The 18,061-nt window shown below is 39.9% G+C and overlaps 1 protein-coding gene across 9 annotated transcripts in view; it reads left to right on the forward strand.

The window, feature by feature from the left end:
- The window catches only part of DLG2 (discs large MAGUK scaffold protein 2), a 1,040,391-nt gene that overhangs the window by 2,473 nt on the left and 1,019,857 nt on the right, over positions 1-18,061 (forward strand). For all 9 annotated transcript variants that reach the window (XM_056327218.1, XM_056327222.1, XM_056327223.1 and 6 more), the window contains one exon: positions 17,238-17,369. In XM_056327218.1, the coding sequence (XP_056183193.1) occupies positions 17,238-17,369 (132 nt within the window). The remainder of the gene's footprint in view (positions 1-17,237; positions 17,370-18,061) is intronic.

The raw sequence follows: 18,061 nt of genomic DNA on the forward strand, positions 1-18,061 counted from the left end.
ATAACAAAGTTTCAAGGCTAATTTTAAATAGAAGTTGCTACAGTTGTGTTTTGAAGGCAATTTGAAAGTGTTTTTTGAAAATGTGATTTTAGCTAACTTTAATTTCCACTATTTAATACAATGTAAAAGTACTGTCTTTATGATGGTAGTATGGCAGCATTTAAGAAAAGATAACCAGCCTTTTGATTTGCCCCTTCTCTCCTAAAGTTTGTGATTACAGCAGGTATAGAAGCAGCTTTGGAAATTGTGGTTTCCAGTGTCCAAACAAGAACTGGAGAATATACGAGGGCAAATTCTTACTCTGAAAACACTTGCAGACCTTAGGTTATTTCTGGTTCCTTGCAAATCCAACACCAATTTAAAATTTCAGAATATGCTAACAGAATAAATAGCATATGAATCTTTTCTATTTGACTCATCTATCTGGATGTCCCTGGGTCTGATATATCCCTGGATCTGATGATACCAAAACGTGGGAGAAGGAGCAAAAAGTGAATGTTATACAACAGAAATGGGAATGTAGTCGATGTGACTACGGATTCTTTTCCTTGTAGGAATAACCCTTCAGTGTCAGTTATGAGTTAATATTTATTATGTAAATAACAATAAAGCCACACAGATTTCTAGAATTATTTTCATACAAAAAACCAATAAATGGGATTTTGTGACTGTATTTTAACATAACAGTGTATAAATGAATTTTCAAAACAGAAATATTTTAATGTATCATATTGTTATTCCTGTAATTGCTTACAGTTATGTGTAGTAAAGACGGGAATGAATATGGAGGAGTACCATCCCTTAGTAATTCATCCTGCTGTGTTGTAAATGTGTCATCCTGGTGTACTGGTGTGGCTTGCATACTCTACCTGTTTACAGAAGGAAAATTAAGACTGTCTTCATATTTTAAGTCTTAATCCTGAATTAGGTGATTTACACTAAGGATGTTTCTGTGCTGGATGTTAGCTGTAATTCAGTTTCAAAATAGTTGCTGTAGGATTTTGGGGGTGAAATCTGATGGGCTCCTTTGTGCAGGAAGTTAGATTGGCAATCATAGTGGTCCCTTCTGGCCTTAAAAATCCGGTTTTCCTAGTTTTTTCAAGACAGTCTGGGTCAGTCTGAATGTACATCAAGGCTTTAATTTCTTCTTCTGTTTTATGAGGATATGTATTTTGACAATTTTAAGGTAGAAACCCAAGAGACCCAAATATCCTCCTTGAAATACTTTAAACTGTCACATCAGTCAGTGGACTGAAGTTTCCAGTGTGAATGTGTTTGAGTATTAAAAGGATATTGTTAAAAATGCATTTAAGCATGTAAATTGCAGGATTAAAAATGTTAGCGAATCAGCGACTTTATTATTATTTTGAATGACTTAATTTGTCTCGTTCATGCAATAGACTTTAACTTTCTAAATGTAATTAAAAGCATGCTGGCAGCTTGAAACATGCTACCATTAAAAAAAATAAATCTGCTTTTGTTACAAGCAATCTCTATTACTCCTGTGAATATTAGGGAGATTGAGGGTTCTTTTCCCTTGTCCCATCCCCCCCCCGTCCCCCATTTATTTGCCTTATGCTTTTGACAGCACTTCATGTCTAACTGGTTTTGTATTTCTGTTGATGATTTATTTTCCCTTTCTGGTCTTGTATATTTGGGAGTTCATGCCCTACTGTCTTTCCCACCCGTGCTATCTGTAGAAATCTGAGTGGCATACTCTCTTCTAGGCTGGGCAAAAGTATGTAGTTCGGTAGCAGCATTAAGGACAGGATTATCCCTCTCTCTTTCAGCATTTCTTTATGTGTTGCTATTTTGGATTTGATCAAAATATTGCCGTAAAATCAGTTTTTACACAGAAACCTATAAAAGCAACTTTTAAAGTATCCTGATATTTATCACTGGAAGTCGTTACCAAACACTTCTTTCTTTGGCATTGACCGGTTGTGGGTCTTTCTAAAGAACAGTGAATGAATGCATTTTGAGAATTTGCCTTTGAAAGAGCTCTCACATCCAGTATTGGTCTTCAAATGTCTCATAGCTTTGGACCTAAATTAAACTTTACCTTACAGCTTGAAGTGATGCCTGCTATCTTGCTTTTAAAAGTCTAGGCCTGTTTAGTCAGGGAAAAAATAATTTACTTAATAGTAAAACCATATAATTAGGAGGAAGCATTGATTTCTTATGCATGTGGAAAAAAAGGCTTGCTCCTGGTTCTGATCATGTTTGTGTCTGTATGTGATTGCCCTTGCCTGATGTGCTAGAGTGAACAGATTTTGTTTTCTTACTTCATTCTGGAGTGCAGTAAGGCTCCACGTTCCCAAGAATATTCACAGGGTTGGCATGCCTGCTGCCGGTGTCAGCAAAAAGACAAAAAAGAGAAGCAAGGCTGGAAAGGGAGAATGGAGTACGCTGCAGGCGCTGAGTGTGCTCCCTTTAGATAATTGTATGGATTATTGCACTACTGCTGCGTGATTAAACAAACAGCTATTCTCTTTGGCTTTTGGTCGCTCATCTTGCACTTAAGTACACTTAAAATTTTAAGTCTAACCAGACATTTGATTTTTAGTTGCAAAATTATTTGTTGGACAGTGCCATTTAGAAATGAATCGAGATGAAGAAATTTGAATAAATACATTCGTTATTTTCACTTAATTTTTACTTTACTTTCACAAACAAACTAGGATATGTATGAATACAACTATTTGTAACAAATTCATGGAACTTCTTGAGGAAAGCTTTGTTTCAAAGTGAAATAGTACTACCATACAGAAGAAGTGAGGTCAGGTTACTAACTGAAGTCATGGTTTTATGTGTTTATAGCTGTCTCCCTCCCTCCCTCCCTAAGTTACTTAGCAGAGTTGATTTCTGTTCACTGTAAGGGACTATATTTAGATCTGTAATTGCATGTATTTTGGATTCATCTGTGGAAGAGTTAAAGAGCCTAAAATGTTACTGTAATTCATTCATGCCTTTCACAGTGATGGAAAGAACTAAATAACTCCATGCTCCTCTGTGATGGAGACCAGATTCCAGTTTTGGAGCCCTGCTTGTGATTCACACGGATAGCAGGAACACCTGCATCTAGATGCCTTGCTGCACATGTGCTTCTAAACTAACCCTGTCATCATCTTTACGCATCTAGTTATGTCTAAGCAGTCAGAGATGCTTGAATGTTGGGATTTACACTGCCCTCATCCCGCTTTCCGTCTCTGAGAGTGAGAGGAAATGTATCTTTAGCCAGATGAAACCTCTGGGCTGCTATTAATATCATCTTGACTCACTCAACCTTGTAGCCAGTTTATAAAGGCATGCTGATTGTGTTCATCATGGAATAATTTTTTTCATCATACCTCTAACATTAAGAAATGCTTTCAAGGACATGTTTTAATAAGCCTATCAGTGTCAAGAATCAAAAAGTCTCAATCTGATCCCATGCAGACCAACTTCTGTGCCATTTTGAAGGATCTGACAGACATGACTTAGGAGATGCTAGATATTTTAGTGGTAATGCTAACTTTATGTGGCTGCTCTGTTGAAAGGAAGGGGTCTAAAACCGACTCAGCGGAAACTTTTAAAGCAAAGTTCATAAAGGACCAGACAAAGCTAGCTCCCATTAATGCACTGGAGTTCTTCATGCCCTAAATCTCTTTACAACTAGCAACTTCTTTTTAGATATTAAAATTTAAATTTAGGATCATAACTTTTTGTGCCCAGAAATCTTAGTGAATGGAGTTGTCGGCAGGAAATCCAGCACGTATTGGAGATTTTTCTTTCCTGTTTACTTCTAGTAAGTCATTGGTATTACAGGCTTTTTGTCCTTGCAGTTGCTGAATAAATATTCTGAAATAAGTACATGGCTAAAAGGCCACATTTTCCCCTCCAAAACTGTTCAGCTATCCTTCAGTTTTTACACTGGGTGCAGTGCAAAGTTGTAGATCATGTTTACAGACTGTGGAAAGAATAATTTTAGACTTCCAAGGGTTAAAAAACCAAGTGGCAGAAAATTGCTATCTAAACTTTGCCAATTTTCACCATAAAGCTTTGATTTGAAGATGTAGCTGATTTTATGGCAGTAATCTTTGTCCAGCCACACATCATTTCCCCTGTGAGAAACAGTGAGATGCTTTGCACACAAAAGGACTATAGGAGCAGGCATTATACAGAACAAGTCTTTGTTGTGTAAAGGCAAGCTGCAAAGTGAAGTGGGCTCTGGACTCAAACTAGTGACATTTACATTATTTTTCCAGCTCCAACATTATTCTGCTATTTGTCAGATGTTTAATGCAGATCCATCCCATTTTAGTTGCCTTACCTGTGCAGGGTGCCCAGCTTGTCCTGGAGGGCTGCTTTGGTCAACAGAAAGAGATGCACCTTCAAAGGGCATTTTAACCCACCTAAGATCTCAATTGCCTTCTTGACAATTGTCATCTTCTCTCTCCCCATAGACCGCGGAGGGAACATAGGGTAACCACATTAACTCACTTGCCTCAGTTAGATGATGTCTCAGTCTCTCATAGAAATTCTAGTGGAAAAACCATCTCCTTATCTGAGATATTTATGACAGCTGACGTTGTGTGTTCTAAGAGTGCTATAAATTAATGCTATTCATTATTTTTGTGGGGAAAAAAGTGTTATAAATTATTGTACTGTTAGTCACTAGAACTGGAGGCAACCGTAGTGGTGGTACAGACACAAGAGGCAGCTGTGCATCCTCTCCTCCATTCCAGTTAAGTGCATATTGCACTCAGTAGAAGTAATGGTGTCTTGCATTATAAGCATTCTTTTTTTTTTTCCCTTCTCATCCTCTCTTCTTTCCCTCTGAATTTGTTCCAGATGGCCAAGTTAGATGTCAGAGGGTGACCACGGAGAGAAAGCTGAATTTGTAACTAGTGGCCAAATGGGATAAAAGATGATTTTGCAGTCCCTGCTTCAGCAAAATGAGGAAAATCTGCCTTGCTCAGATTTGCATATTTTCATCAGGTCATACCAGGTTCTTGCTTCTTACCAGTATTTAGGGTCTGTTTCACTATGGTATCTTCTTGTATTTACTGTAAATTAAAACAGACAACGTCTTTATAAAAATAAAGATCATGTTTTCTTTTGCCATATTCATCCGAGAAACAGCCAGTGAGTCTGCCTTGACATGATCGGTGATGACAGTAGTAACCAACGTACAAAATATGTGAAGAAACAATTTGCCTTTTAATGGCTGTGGTCTAGAGGACCTTCTGTGGCATTAAACTCTCTTACCAGGACAAATCAGTGCAAATGTCCTCAAGTCGTTTTTCACTTTTGGGATGAAGGGGTCAGCGCTTTCCTCAAAATACATTTATCAGGGAATTGAATCATGTAGTTTCCTGGAAAGAGGGAATCTGGACAATTGATGGTTTTACAAACAGAAACCAGGATTTTATGTTTTACAATGCTCTTCTCGCCCCTGGCTGTATGGCATCTATCACATTATGCTGTAGTGGAATAATTCAAGTCACCTTCTAATTCAGTCCTAGGTGTTGTGTACTACAGTAATACTGCCTTGCAGATGGATGTCTGCTGTGCTTTTAACAAAAAAAACCCCACCCAAAGCACCACAAACAAATCCCAAACCAGACTTTGCAGATCTGCAGATTCAGTTGTTTAATGTCCAAAATGTAGAATTAATTTTCTGTTGTTGCCTGGAGGCACATGCTTTGTTTATTAACTCAGAGACTCCAGTATAATACAAAGGTTCTTAAATGAAAAATTCCAACATGAATGTGAGAAAATGTAAGACCATAATGTGTATTTTGGTAATAAATAAAGGCAATTTAATCTCATTCCTTTTTTTTTTTGCATCACTAGAAAGATGTTAGTGTTACTGAATTAGATCTGAATTTTCTTCATTCCACATTTTTTTCTTTCTTGTGATATAATACTTCTTTTGTATGAGTTTGGAAGTTACTTATTTCTGAACAGACATCTTTTTGTTAGCTTTCTGTGCCATTCCAGTTTTCACATTTATGTTAATTTTGATGTTGAATGTTCTCTTAAAGCAAAAAAAAATCTACCAAAACACTGCGGCTGTATTAAGTGTCTAACTCCTGGTTTCTACTCTTTCAGCAATACATCAAGTTCCACTAGTTTTGTGTATTACATACAGTTAGACTGTAAGCTCTTCAAAGCAGGGCTCTTTAATAGTTTTATAGTTAAGATGGCAATTTACATTTATTCTGCTGCACAAATAAGAGGTTTCCATTTGGTGCTACATCCTTTGGGGGGTTTGTGGCTTCATTTCTCATTCTGTCTTCATAGTTGCATTTTTGATTTAGTATTATCATTAATACACCTAGATTTGAACACTGTGACTCTTAAAAGGCAGAATCAAGACATTCAGGTAAAGCTACTTGTATTTGCAGCGTTTCTGTGGTTTTAGGAGTCTCAGGGCCCCAGAATCTGCTCGCTCTAGTGTCTGGGGGACAAACAATTTGTGTAGCAGGGTCACAAAATTTGAGAAAGGATCACTGAGAAGTGGGCCCAATATTACTTTCAACATGACTGGGAAAAAAGAGCTCACTGGAAAAAAGAATTGGCCCTGGTGGGATGAGCAGCTGATTCCCGCTGCTGCTAAAGCCCTTCTGTGGTCCTTGAAAAGAAGTGATGTGGTGGGAGGAATCCAGGTCCCAGAGTGAGAGCCACTGATAATGAAGAAGTAAGTGGACTCTTTCTTATTGTGGTAAAGCGTGACACATAAAATGAACAGATTATGCACTAAATACTAAGTATTTTTTCAAGATTTAATTGCAGTTTACTGGAAGGGATGAGTAGAGGAGAGATATCAGGGGTCAGATATTCCCATCTGGGGGCACTAAAGCAGAAACGTAGCTTGGTTTTCAAGATGCTGATAAGCAGAAATGCTGGAGAAAAGTTTGTGATTTAATGCTGAGTCAGTCACTAACTGATCTTTATATGGTTACTATTCCTGGGGTAAGTACAGTTAGTCAAGTTTAAAGGAATATATGTCAAACTAAAAATATATATAAAGGCAGCAGTTTAACAGAGTAGATGTATGGTTACAAGTTGTAAAATGAAGCATGAAGATACTTAGACAACAAACTTACATTGCAGCTGATCATCATTGAAAACTGATTTTTTTTTCTTAAGGAACCAGTTTTTCTTACGGTAAATTAGACAAAAAGTCTGATTCTTAACAAACAAGCAAAAAAAGAACCCAAGCACTCTTTTATTGTCATCTCTTCCCTGGTCATTTGTGTGTGTGTTGTGTTTCTTAATGCTGACACTACTTCTGTCCAGCTTCATCCATCAGTCAGTGTTCTGTCTGGTTTCTTCAGCTGGCGTTTAAAGGGTGTGCTTTAAGATAAATTTAATTCCAGAGAACAAGAGGCTCTGGAAATGTAAACCATGTACAGAAGTTGCAGGGCTAAAGCTGTTTAGCCTGAGGAAGAGGAGGCTGAGCAGGAGAGGAACATGACAAGTCACACAATATAGGAGAGGCTATAAAGGGAATAATGGCGGTTTGCTTTCCACATCGACATCTGGAGGGCGAGAAGTAGTTTTCCTGATTTAGAACAAAAAAGATGGAAATTATATAGTAGAAAAAGCCACTAGAACCTTCAAGAACTGAAATCAGATGGTGAGGGACTTTGCAGGAGGTTACCAGTGCAGTGAGACAGGCGTCTATGAGGTGGATCTAAGTCTGGGTCCTTCTGCACCGCAGGGAGGTGAAAGAAAAACCTACTAGGGCTCCTCCAGGCTCTATGTGTCTGTAATTTCAGTTTTTCAGAGCGTTCAGCTGACACATCATAGCATAACTCCTGCCCTTCAAAGCAGTCTGACTTGCAGAGCATTTAGCCCTCGTCGTTGCATCATCTGCACGAATCAATATTCTGTAACAGGAGCCTGCTGTGCCACCCCTGCTGTTTGCTCGCAGCCTTTTGCACTAGCTATTTTTGGAGCACAGAGACCTGCAGGAACACAACTGCATGTTGACATCGTTCAGTGCAGAGCTGCCTGTCCTCCTTACTCTATTCCTGTTTCCCTTGGCGTTTGGATGCCTGGTTTCCCCATAATATACCTGAGCATATAATAGCGACTTGTTCTGTGAAAGATGCTGTTGTACTTGCATAGTGGTTCTCAGAGAATATCTGGCCCATTTCTTCTCTGCCAACAGCATCAGGGTCTAGAATAACATCGCTACTAGACTGTTCCCAAATGTGTGTTTTGCAGGAAAGCAGTCTGTGTGTGAGAATTCACTAAGGCTGTGGTTAGTTTAGGTGCATGGCACTTCTTTCTGCTGTGAATGGAGAGTGAGGGCAACTCGGAATACAACCTTAACTTTAAATATTGTTCCTTGAAAGAGCCTCTCCACTGGCCCAAGATTAATCTTCAGAGACCATATGCCAGCCTCCTCAGTATGCTGATACGGTTCCTAAAAGCTGAACCCCAGAAATAAGCCTGCCTGGTAATCCCTTAAATGATCAGCCTCCCCTGTTTCTGTCCACTCTTTTCCCCTAGCAGGACAGAAGGTGGGTTTCTGTGTCGCGGCTACTCTCAGGAGCAGTTATTTTTAACCCCTTTGCTTGTTTGTTGTGAGTGCTTCTCACACTGGGTGATGGTATTTGTCACATATGTAATGCCTTATGTTTCCTCAAGGTTGCATAACCCCTGTGTTGCCTTTTCTTAATAGTTCATTAAAGTCCCATAGCAGGTATGAAGGGCCCCAGATGCGGAGCTTTCTGGTTTGTACATCCCCTGTCTGCTTTCCCTCTGTGCAATCTGCTAGATTAATTTGCATCTCGTACTGATGTTTGTATGTAAATATTTTATGATTGTCATTTGTCTAATAGTTCTCAAGCCTTTTGAAACATTGGAGCCTGCAGCTTGTATTTCTCAGCTGTCTTGGTGTACTGTTTCTTGTGTTTCTAAAATTTAACTGGCTTACACCTCCTCTGTGTGCACAGAGCATTGCGTGCTAACAGGATTTATTCCTCTGAGTTTGCTGTTGTGTGTGAAGATTCAGAAAGGTAAACGAGTTCCTGATGACTTTGGCTTGGATCTGTCCCAAGGCAGGTTGCCTGGAAATTTCTTACAAACTACTGCATCCCCTCCCATCGATCTGTAACAACTCATTTTAATTTTTGAGCTTTCCAGAGCAGAGGATCAAATCGAGACATCTTAAAATGATTGAGGCAGGGAACAGTGTTTGCTCAGACCTTTGGCTTCTTTGTCAGTGGTCATCTAAACAAAGGTGTTAATTCTCCAAAAGTAAAAGTAGCTTTTTGAGATCCTTTTCTAAAGTTATCAAAGTTCACTGAGAAAACTTCCTTGCTCTCCTTCCTGGTGCTCTGATTGCATTTCTCACTTCTATTTTGACTGCTGTGTTTTCCCCCCCCCTTTTTCATGCCTTTTCCAGCTTCAGTGCCCTACATTTTCCCAATTCTGGTTGTCCAAAACCTGAAAAATCTCCTAAAATGTGTCTGTGTGTTTTTCTTTAAAAAGTCATCTATGCCACAGACTTTGCAAGTCAGAAAATAATCAAAATCCCTCTTAGGAAAGGGGGCAGATACAATTAGGAAAAAAGAAAAAGAAATTGAAATTTAAAAAAACCCTTCATCTCATCAACTCCTTAAAGGTTAGATCTCAATGAACGTTAAACATCTGTCACTGATGAAACAGTAATCTTTTTGTTTAAGTCAACATTTTTCCATACCGTTGCACCCCATAAGTCTTTTTGCTCACAAACTCTGATGCCAGTGGGCGGACAGAAACGCAAATAGGATCCTGAACTTACCAACAGCCCGTTGTAGGCTTGGTGTTCTCTGAGGGATAGTGGCTGCTTGACGGTGGTGCAGGGCACTGTTAACCAGCTGCCTCTTGATTTCTTGCAGGTGCAAGGCAGAACTGCTGAGTTTGGAATCCTATTTGGTTTTTTTCTCTCCATCTTCTGAGCTACCTTGCTTCATAGCAGGAGTTGGGTGACAGGATCATGCCCCTATGGAAGGCAGTGGTGGCTCCCAGCAGATTTGTGGGTGTTTGGAGCACAGCAAAAAAAAAAAAAAAAAAAAAATCTGCAAAACCAGGAATTGGTCCCGGCCGATATTGTATATGGGTCCATACAGAATTTGGCCTAAATGGCTTTACTGTTGCCAGGAGGAGCTCAAAGGGCTTGCAAATAGGTACTTAACAGCATCTGCCTGAATAATGTGGTGCTTCCATCTTTTTTTTTTTTTTTAAGTCATCATCATTCAGCATACCCTGGCTTGAGGAGTTTTGAAAATGGAGCTTCTTGGAGACTGGTTTTGAATCAGTTTTATCTTTCTCATATAGTTTCAATTAATCCTGTTGGCCAAATCTTTTCCCATTTAATTATTGAAATATATAGATATTCCTAAATTATCTGCAGATCTAATATATTTAGTTCATCTAAAGGCTAAATGGTTTAAATAACATCTGGGAGATATGTAGGAAAATGCTTCCTCTATCCTATAGCTGTTCCCATAGGCATCATGTTGTGTGAATGGACACGTGCAGGCATGGCAGTGCCATCCTGTCTCATCTGAAGGCACAGTAGGTCCCAAAGCCTTTTTAATCAACACAACTGTCTCCACACCAGCAGAGCTGCAGTGCTTCAGCTCTACCAGTTAGTATACTGTATGCTTCAAATGCTGCAGTATGTACGGTTAAATAAACTCAAATGGCATGTAAGTGGAGTCCAATCCTGCTGCCTTCAAGCAAGCGCAGCTCCCAAGGGTGTTTCTATTTTGCTTAAGTAAATAGTTGAGCAAAAGTTGAGGTCTACAGGGTCAAACTAATGTACTGGTATTTTAAAGTACATTGTGGAGCTAGTTCCACTGTAACGCTGCAGCTATGTAGTTGTTTAGGTGAGTGTAGTGTACTCAAAATAATGCTGTTTTGATTTCACAGCATTTACGTGCTTTTCTTTACTCGTTTGGCAGTTGTATGGGTGTCCTCACAAGCACTGTGCACTTGTAGCATGTACGCACTTAACTCAGTTTTTGAATACATATCTCCTGTGAGATTTCCAGTCACCGAAATACCTCCATGTAATCAAAAGCAAAGTGCCTGCCTGTTACACTCTTACTGAAAAAAACGAAGCTCATTTTTTTCTGTGTCTTCTTGCCTATATAGAGTTTCAGTGATTCTAAAATTTGCTTGTAAAAAATTAGGGCATGACAAAGACCCAAAAATAAGCCAGAGGAGGAAGGGAATCCGTCTGCTTTAAGCAATGGGTTAGTATTGCAAGTGGCATCTAGATCTCGGATATGGACTCTGAGAAGTAGCTAAGGTAGAATTTGTTTTGACATCATTTTATCAAAATAGATGATAAATTAATTGAATAATTTACTTTTTTTTTTCCTTTTAAATATGTGTAATTATAACATTTAGTCTTTCATATGTGTAGCTTACATTTTAAGAGCAATACTTTAGGAAATAATCTTGGTGAGAATTTAATTTTTGCTGATATATAACACACATTACCCTGTACCAGCTTGCATGTATGGCTGCATTTCTTGTTAACAGAATCCCTGGACAACTTTTTCTCTGTAAGTTGTACTGAAGCTATGTTTTGTTAAAATATAACTGGGGTTGTATTAACAATGCAGTTTCCTATATACTTTTATTATTTGTTTCATCATATGTAAAAGCATTGCCTCAACAGTTTTTTTGGCTTTATAGTATAACTGTCTACTTACGGAGCTTCAAAAATCTACATTACATAAAAGTATGTCTATAAAGTGTGGGGACTATAAAGTGTGGATTATTCTCTAATGATCCCATCTAGAATAATAACTCCAAGAACAGGATTTGACTTTTTTTGATTGTTATATACAATCAAAATACATTACAATAATTTGTTATAATAACAATAATAATAGATAAAATATAATTACATTTTTATTAATATACAATAATATATTATTATAATGAATTTACAAAACATTATAATGTATTATTGTAATTACAAAATACATACAATACATTACAATAATACATTACAATAAGAAGAGACTCATTCTGTGGAAGAAAAATGAAATAATTTATTGTGTGGCAAAACTAGATCATTTGAGGGAGGAAAAAGTTTTCTGAAGAAATCCAATAAACAAAGTTACTGATGTACAGTTTTGTTTCAGTATCACTGATGGCTGATTTCTAGTGTTGTAGCCGCTGCCCATCCCCTGATCAGTAACATGAACTGGTTAAAAAATTATGGAGTGGTAAAGCAATAAATTTACAGAACTGTTAAATTAGTTTGGGTTAACTGATAATCTCTTGGACAAGATACTGTGGGACCATGAAAGCTGCTTTACCCATAGAGAAATTTTTGTAGTTATTGTACTATGAAGTTTTGAGTATGATTAAACAAAACAGTAATGCATGTACCGTGTAGAAGATGTGTCATGTTTTGTGGGACTGTATGATCTGAATGGTTCTTCTCAAAGTCATCTTTCAAAGCCAATAGAATCAATTTAACAATAGTGTCACAATATGCAAAGAAACACCAGAATTATGTCCAGTAGACCTCATGGGGCACAGCCGATACTGACTTTTCAGTGTTCTTCTGTTAGCAGGCAAAGGACCTACTCAGGATCAACACGGAGGACCACAATTTGGGATATTAAACTGTACGTTCAGTGGATTTGTGGTCTTGCTTGAATTTGGTTTCGGTATCAGAATAGTGGTACCATAGAACAAAGATTTCTTGGTGGTATTTGTGATATATGCTGACTGTAAGGTACAGGACTTATTTTGGCTGCTAAAAATTAACACTGTGCTCCACTGGATATTGTAATCCCATACACAGAGTGATCCAGTTCTTCATGGAAACCACCAGTGTGCCATTCTTCTTGGTGAGAAGAATGTGTGGGAATTCAGCTTCAGAACCTTTGGTTTAATTCGGGTGGCAGGGAATATGGTTCTTATTTGACTATTGTGCTGAAGTCCAGGCAGTCAGTTCTTGCAGCTGAATTTTATTTAAACTTTGTAGCTGTCAGAAAGCCCCAAAAGGCAAAGTACTGGATGTCCGCATCTGCTTTTGGTATAACTGGGAGCTGAAGATGGTTATTATCTTGGAGAGAGTACTTAGTATTCTTCAGACATGCCATATTACTGTATGATTTCAAATTTCTGTTTGCTTGTTGTGCAGAATATGAATGTTGTGTGGCGGTGCTGAACAGGCTTATGCTCCATCATGCTAATACTGTGCAAGTAATTTATAACCAGTAAAGTTTGTCAAAAAGGCTGAAAGTTGCTTTTTTTTAAAGCCTAAACTAGTGTAAAAATGCGTGGGGATTTGAATAGTCTCCATAAGCCCCTCGACTTTGCAGGAGTTTTCCAGGAGCAGTGGTTACACAGCCCCCCTCCCCGACATGATGAAATATTCTTGGTCAAGATGCGTTTCCCATCGATAGCAGAACATCAGTGGTGGCTTTCAGCAAAAGCAGGGCAGCCTGGAGGTGACTGGATCTCCCAGGACATGCAGTCCATCACAGGTTATTTGGAAAACAAGATACACTGCTACCAAGTGCGATTGTGCGGGAGCAAGCTGCAACTCCATGCAGGAGCTTAGGGAGGGAGTGAAAATTGATGTATCGTATTAAAACTAGAGAGGAAAATTAGGCAGGAAGATAATTACTTGATCTGGGATTTAGCCAGGATTTAGATTTAACACTAGAACTGTGTTCCATTACTGGTTGTTCAATTTGTGTTCAGGACTGTTTTGGGGTCAACCAAAAGTAGGCTTTTTCATCTTGATGAAATGAAAAATAATAATTTAAGTGAAAATAAAAACTGCTCATACCCCCAAAAGGATGTTACTTTTTTGTAGTTGTTTTTTTTTTAATAAGAACCATACACTTTAGGGAAGGAATGATTAATGAAGGAAGGGTTGTCAAAGCGCTTTACCAAGTGACTAAGGAAGAGGGAGTTTGTAGGGCATCTCTTTGGTATGGAATTTTCCTGATTTCTCAGATAGTCCACTTCTGAAAAGTGTCCTCGGTACTGGATACTTCGCAGTGGTTCCACTACTCTGCTGCTTCACTTTAGTATAAATAATCATGTATTCATTGCATATACCTGTCTGTACCATGGGGAAGGTTAATATCTGATTGCAATCCATGCTTCAAGATATTAACTATTTTATTGAGGGCAGCCAGAACTCTCAATATGTAAATGAAAGCGTAGGTGTCACAGATGGGTCAGGCACAGTCATGAGGTCAGTGAAAAAGGTGATGTGATTGGGGTTTTCAAGGCAAAAGAAGCTGAGCTCACATGTAGAATTACCCCTTTATTCCCAGCCATTTGTTGGGAATATCCTAACCACATCCCACTTGGACCCAGAACTTTGCTTGGAGGCTGTGCTTTGGGTTTGTGTGGTGGGAGCCCAGCCCGGGTGTTGTGACCTGGCATTTGAAAGAGCTGGTCTCTCTCTTCCTTGGTTATAGATGGGTCCTAAGTCCAAAACTGGTTTTAGGTGAAAACAAGGCAATTGTCTAACCCTTACCTGCCCCAGGGACAGCTCCCATAGAAAGAAGGAGTTCCTCCTGGAGATCCCCTCAAGGTGGAATTGCAGCAGAGACCCGTGAGCTCTTTCATTGTATAAATATCTACACTGCCATAAAATGCTTCCTAATATATGTGATATGAGCATATGTATTTATATATGTGTGCATATATATCTATATGCATTTAAATACCATCCCTTTTTATTCATTATGGTTTTAATTTCTCTGACACAATGCTTGTGACCAGCCAAAATTTTTATGAAGAGAAGGAAAAGAAATTGCATCTTTTTAAACATTAATCATGTAATCATTTAATTTGAGAATGCTATCAAATTAGAGAATACAAGTTGTGTCTTTGCCCCTACTGTGAACTCATCCAGTTGTCACACCGCAAGGCCCATGCTACAGGGATCATGTTCAGGATCCTTGGATGGACAAAGATGAACAACTTTTATATCGTGAAAAAGAAGTTTTCTTTCAGTTATTTAGAAAAAAGAATGAAAAAAGCAGTCTTGTTTTGCCTTTCCAAGCCTTGTTACAGTACTTTATTGACTTTAATCTAACTAAAGAGTCTGAACCTCTCCTGGTAATGAAGCTTGCATTGAACTCTGCTGTAAGATTTAGATTGAGGCACTCATTTCACTATCATTATTAATTTGTACTTTTTTGGTACTGTTTAGTAATTTTATTGCAAACTTGGTGGCAATGTAATTACAAAAGTGTGTGCAGATATCTCAGTGTCATATACGTTTGTGTGCAGACATTCCTGGGAGTTAGTTAGGATGGGGAGAAGGAAAGGTGAAGTCTGGTTCTCCATTTTTCTCTATTTTCTTGTGTGTAAGATGGTGATGTATGGATGTCATACAATTTTATATGTCACTCATGCTCTTGGCAAATGACTGTGCAAAGATAATAGCAGCAGGAGAAAGGGAGCTCTGTTTCTCTGGACTCTTAGGGAAAGGCTGGATTGCTACATTTGAGCCAACACATGAATGAAAGTCTGCTATCAAAGTCTCATTATTACCAAAGAGGTAGATAGCAATTTTATGTATTGAGGGAACAGAAAAATAAAAAAACAACAGCCATGCTCTTGGACACCTGCCTTTCAGATACACATTTGCTATTCAGAGAACAGAGAACTGAGTGCTGCAGATGCGAAGCAAACACTTTCATGTCTTCTCTGAATATGTTTTAAGGCCAGTTTTCCTGTATGGGTATCCATAATGGTTATTTTCTATAATTTTGTAGCTTCTGCAAATTGTGATTTGGGCTGAACCCCATAGCTTCCAGCTGGTTTTGGATAAAAGAAAGTTGAACACTTGAGGTAGATGCCATTAAAAAGATAGTTTTGCAGGGAGATCTCAGACACACAGTAATCTTCCTGTGTTGGTGTTGGGTTAATCTCTTGGTTTTGCCTGTGTTGCTCATGGCATATAGCTAATGACAGAATCACAGAATCATTTACTTTGGCAAAGACCTTTGACATCATCAAGTCCAACCATTAACTCAGGACTGCCAAGTCCACCACTAAACCACGTCACTAAGCGCTGCATCTACACATTTTCTAAATACCTCCAAGGACAGTGATTCCACCACCTCCCTGGGCGGCCTGTTCCAGTGCTTCACCAGCCTTTCAGTAAAGAAATTCTTCCTAATATCCAATCTAAATGTCCCCTGGCACAATTGAAGCTGCCTCCTCTTGTCCTGCCATTTGTTATCTGGGAGAAGAGACCGACCCCCACCTGCCCACAGCCTCCTGCCAGGCAGCTGTAGAGAGCGATAAGGTCCCCCCTGAGCCTCCTTTTCTCTGGGTTAAACGCCCCCAGTTCCATCAGCTGCCCCCCCCCGAGCGGTGCCGCAGCCCCTTCCCCAGCCCCTGCCCGGCTCTGGACACGCTCCAGCCCCTCCGGGTCTGTCTGGGGGTGAGGGGCCCAACGCTGAGCCCAGGGCTCGAGGGGCGGCCGCACCAGGGCCCGGCACAGGGGGACGGGCACTGCCTGGCCCTGCTGGCCACGCTGCTGCTGACACCGGCCAGGGCGCTGCTGGCCGCCGTGGCCACCTGGGCACACTGGGGGCTCATGCCCAGCCGGCTGCCGACCAGCCCCCCCAGGCCCTTCCCCGCCGGGCAGTTCCCAGCCCCCTGCCCCCAGCCCGCAGCGCTGTGGGGGGCTGGTGTGACCCACGGGCAGGGCCCGGCACTCAGCCCTGTTGGGCCTCATACAACTGGCCTCGGCCCCTCGGCCCGGCCTGCCCAGACCCCCTGCAGAGCCCCCTGCCCCCCAGCAGGTCACACTGCCCCCAGCTCGTGTCCTCTGCAAACCCACTGCGGGTGCGCTCCAGCCCCTCGTCCAGGTCACTGATGAAGACATCAAACAGGACTGGCCCCAGCGCTGGTCCCTGGGGACACCACCTGTGCCTGGCGCCAGCGGGATGTGACTCCATTCCCCACCACTCTTCGGGCTTGGCTGTCCAGCCAGTTTTTTAGCCAGTGACGAGCACAGCCATCCCAGGCCTGAGCAGCCGCGTTCTCCAGGAGATGCTGTGGGAGATGGTGTCAAAGGCCTTACTGAGGTCCAGTTAGACAAGGCTGTAACAACATTTGTTGTGAATGTTCCTTATATGTCTGAACAATGCCTTTAGAAATGTGAAGTTAATATTTGAGCATTTAAATACTTTCCATAGCCAGTAAAAGGCTTTTTTTTTGTATTTGTTTGTCTTTAGATACTGACCGAGCTTTAGTGCTGCTGGAAGAATACTGTAAAAAACTAAGGAAGCCGGAAGAACAACAACTGAAAAAAGCCATCAGGAAGGTGATGGGCATCTTTAAGAGCAGCTTGTTTCAGGCACTTCTAGGTAGGTACTAGTATTTAATCTTAGATATATGCTCTTGAAGGCCAGAGCTAGGTCAGACCTAGTAACTCTCTCATTGCTCACTATTTAATTTGTGTTCATAATGGAACAGCATGTTGAGATATTCCTTCCAGGTTCTCGTGGGGGGAAACTCATTGTCCTCATTTCAAAGGAATTTTCTTCTTTATAGTGAAAGAAAAAGTAACAAAAAAATAATGCAAGGTAAGGCATTGAATGGTTGTTCTTAAACCTTGCTACTTTCCTTTGTTTAATGGAAGTTACTGAACCAGACTAGGATATAACTGATTATGCAAAGTTGAAGATAAAGCCATCTCCACACAGGTAAATGGCCAATGTTTCACTGATTTCACTGGCGTCAAGTAGCATCTAAAATTTTTGTGTCTTTTGCATTATGTTTTTTGGAAAAGCGTCAGCCAAAGAAACTTGGAAGTGTGTCAAGAAAAATGCTCAAGGACACAGTGAACCTTTGGCAGAATGTTCCCATTCATGCGATGTTGCAGTCTTTCTTCCATTTACTTAAAGGTCCCAATTTCACCTTGCAAATAATGGTATTTGTCAAAATAAAGCACTTGGTGTTTTGGAGCTTTATATAAAATAACCTCCATAAGTTGTTATATAGTTGTTATATAGAATGTTTTCAAGGTCATGAACATACCTGGTTGCTTTAGCATCCC

Source organism: Falco biarmicus, chromosome 2 (assembly GCF_023638135.1).
Source record: "Falco biarmicus isolate bFalBia1 chromosome 2, bFalBia1.pri, whole genome shotgun sequence".
Lineage (NCBI taxonomy): Eukaryota > Metazoa > Chordata > Aves > Falconiformes > Falconidae > Falco > Falco biarmicus.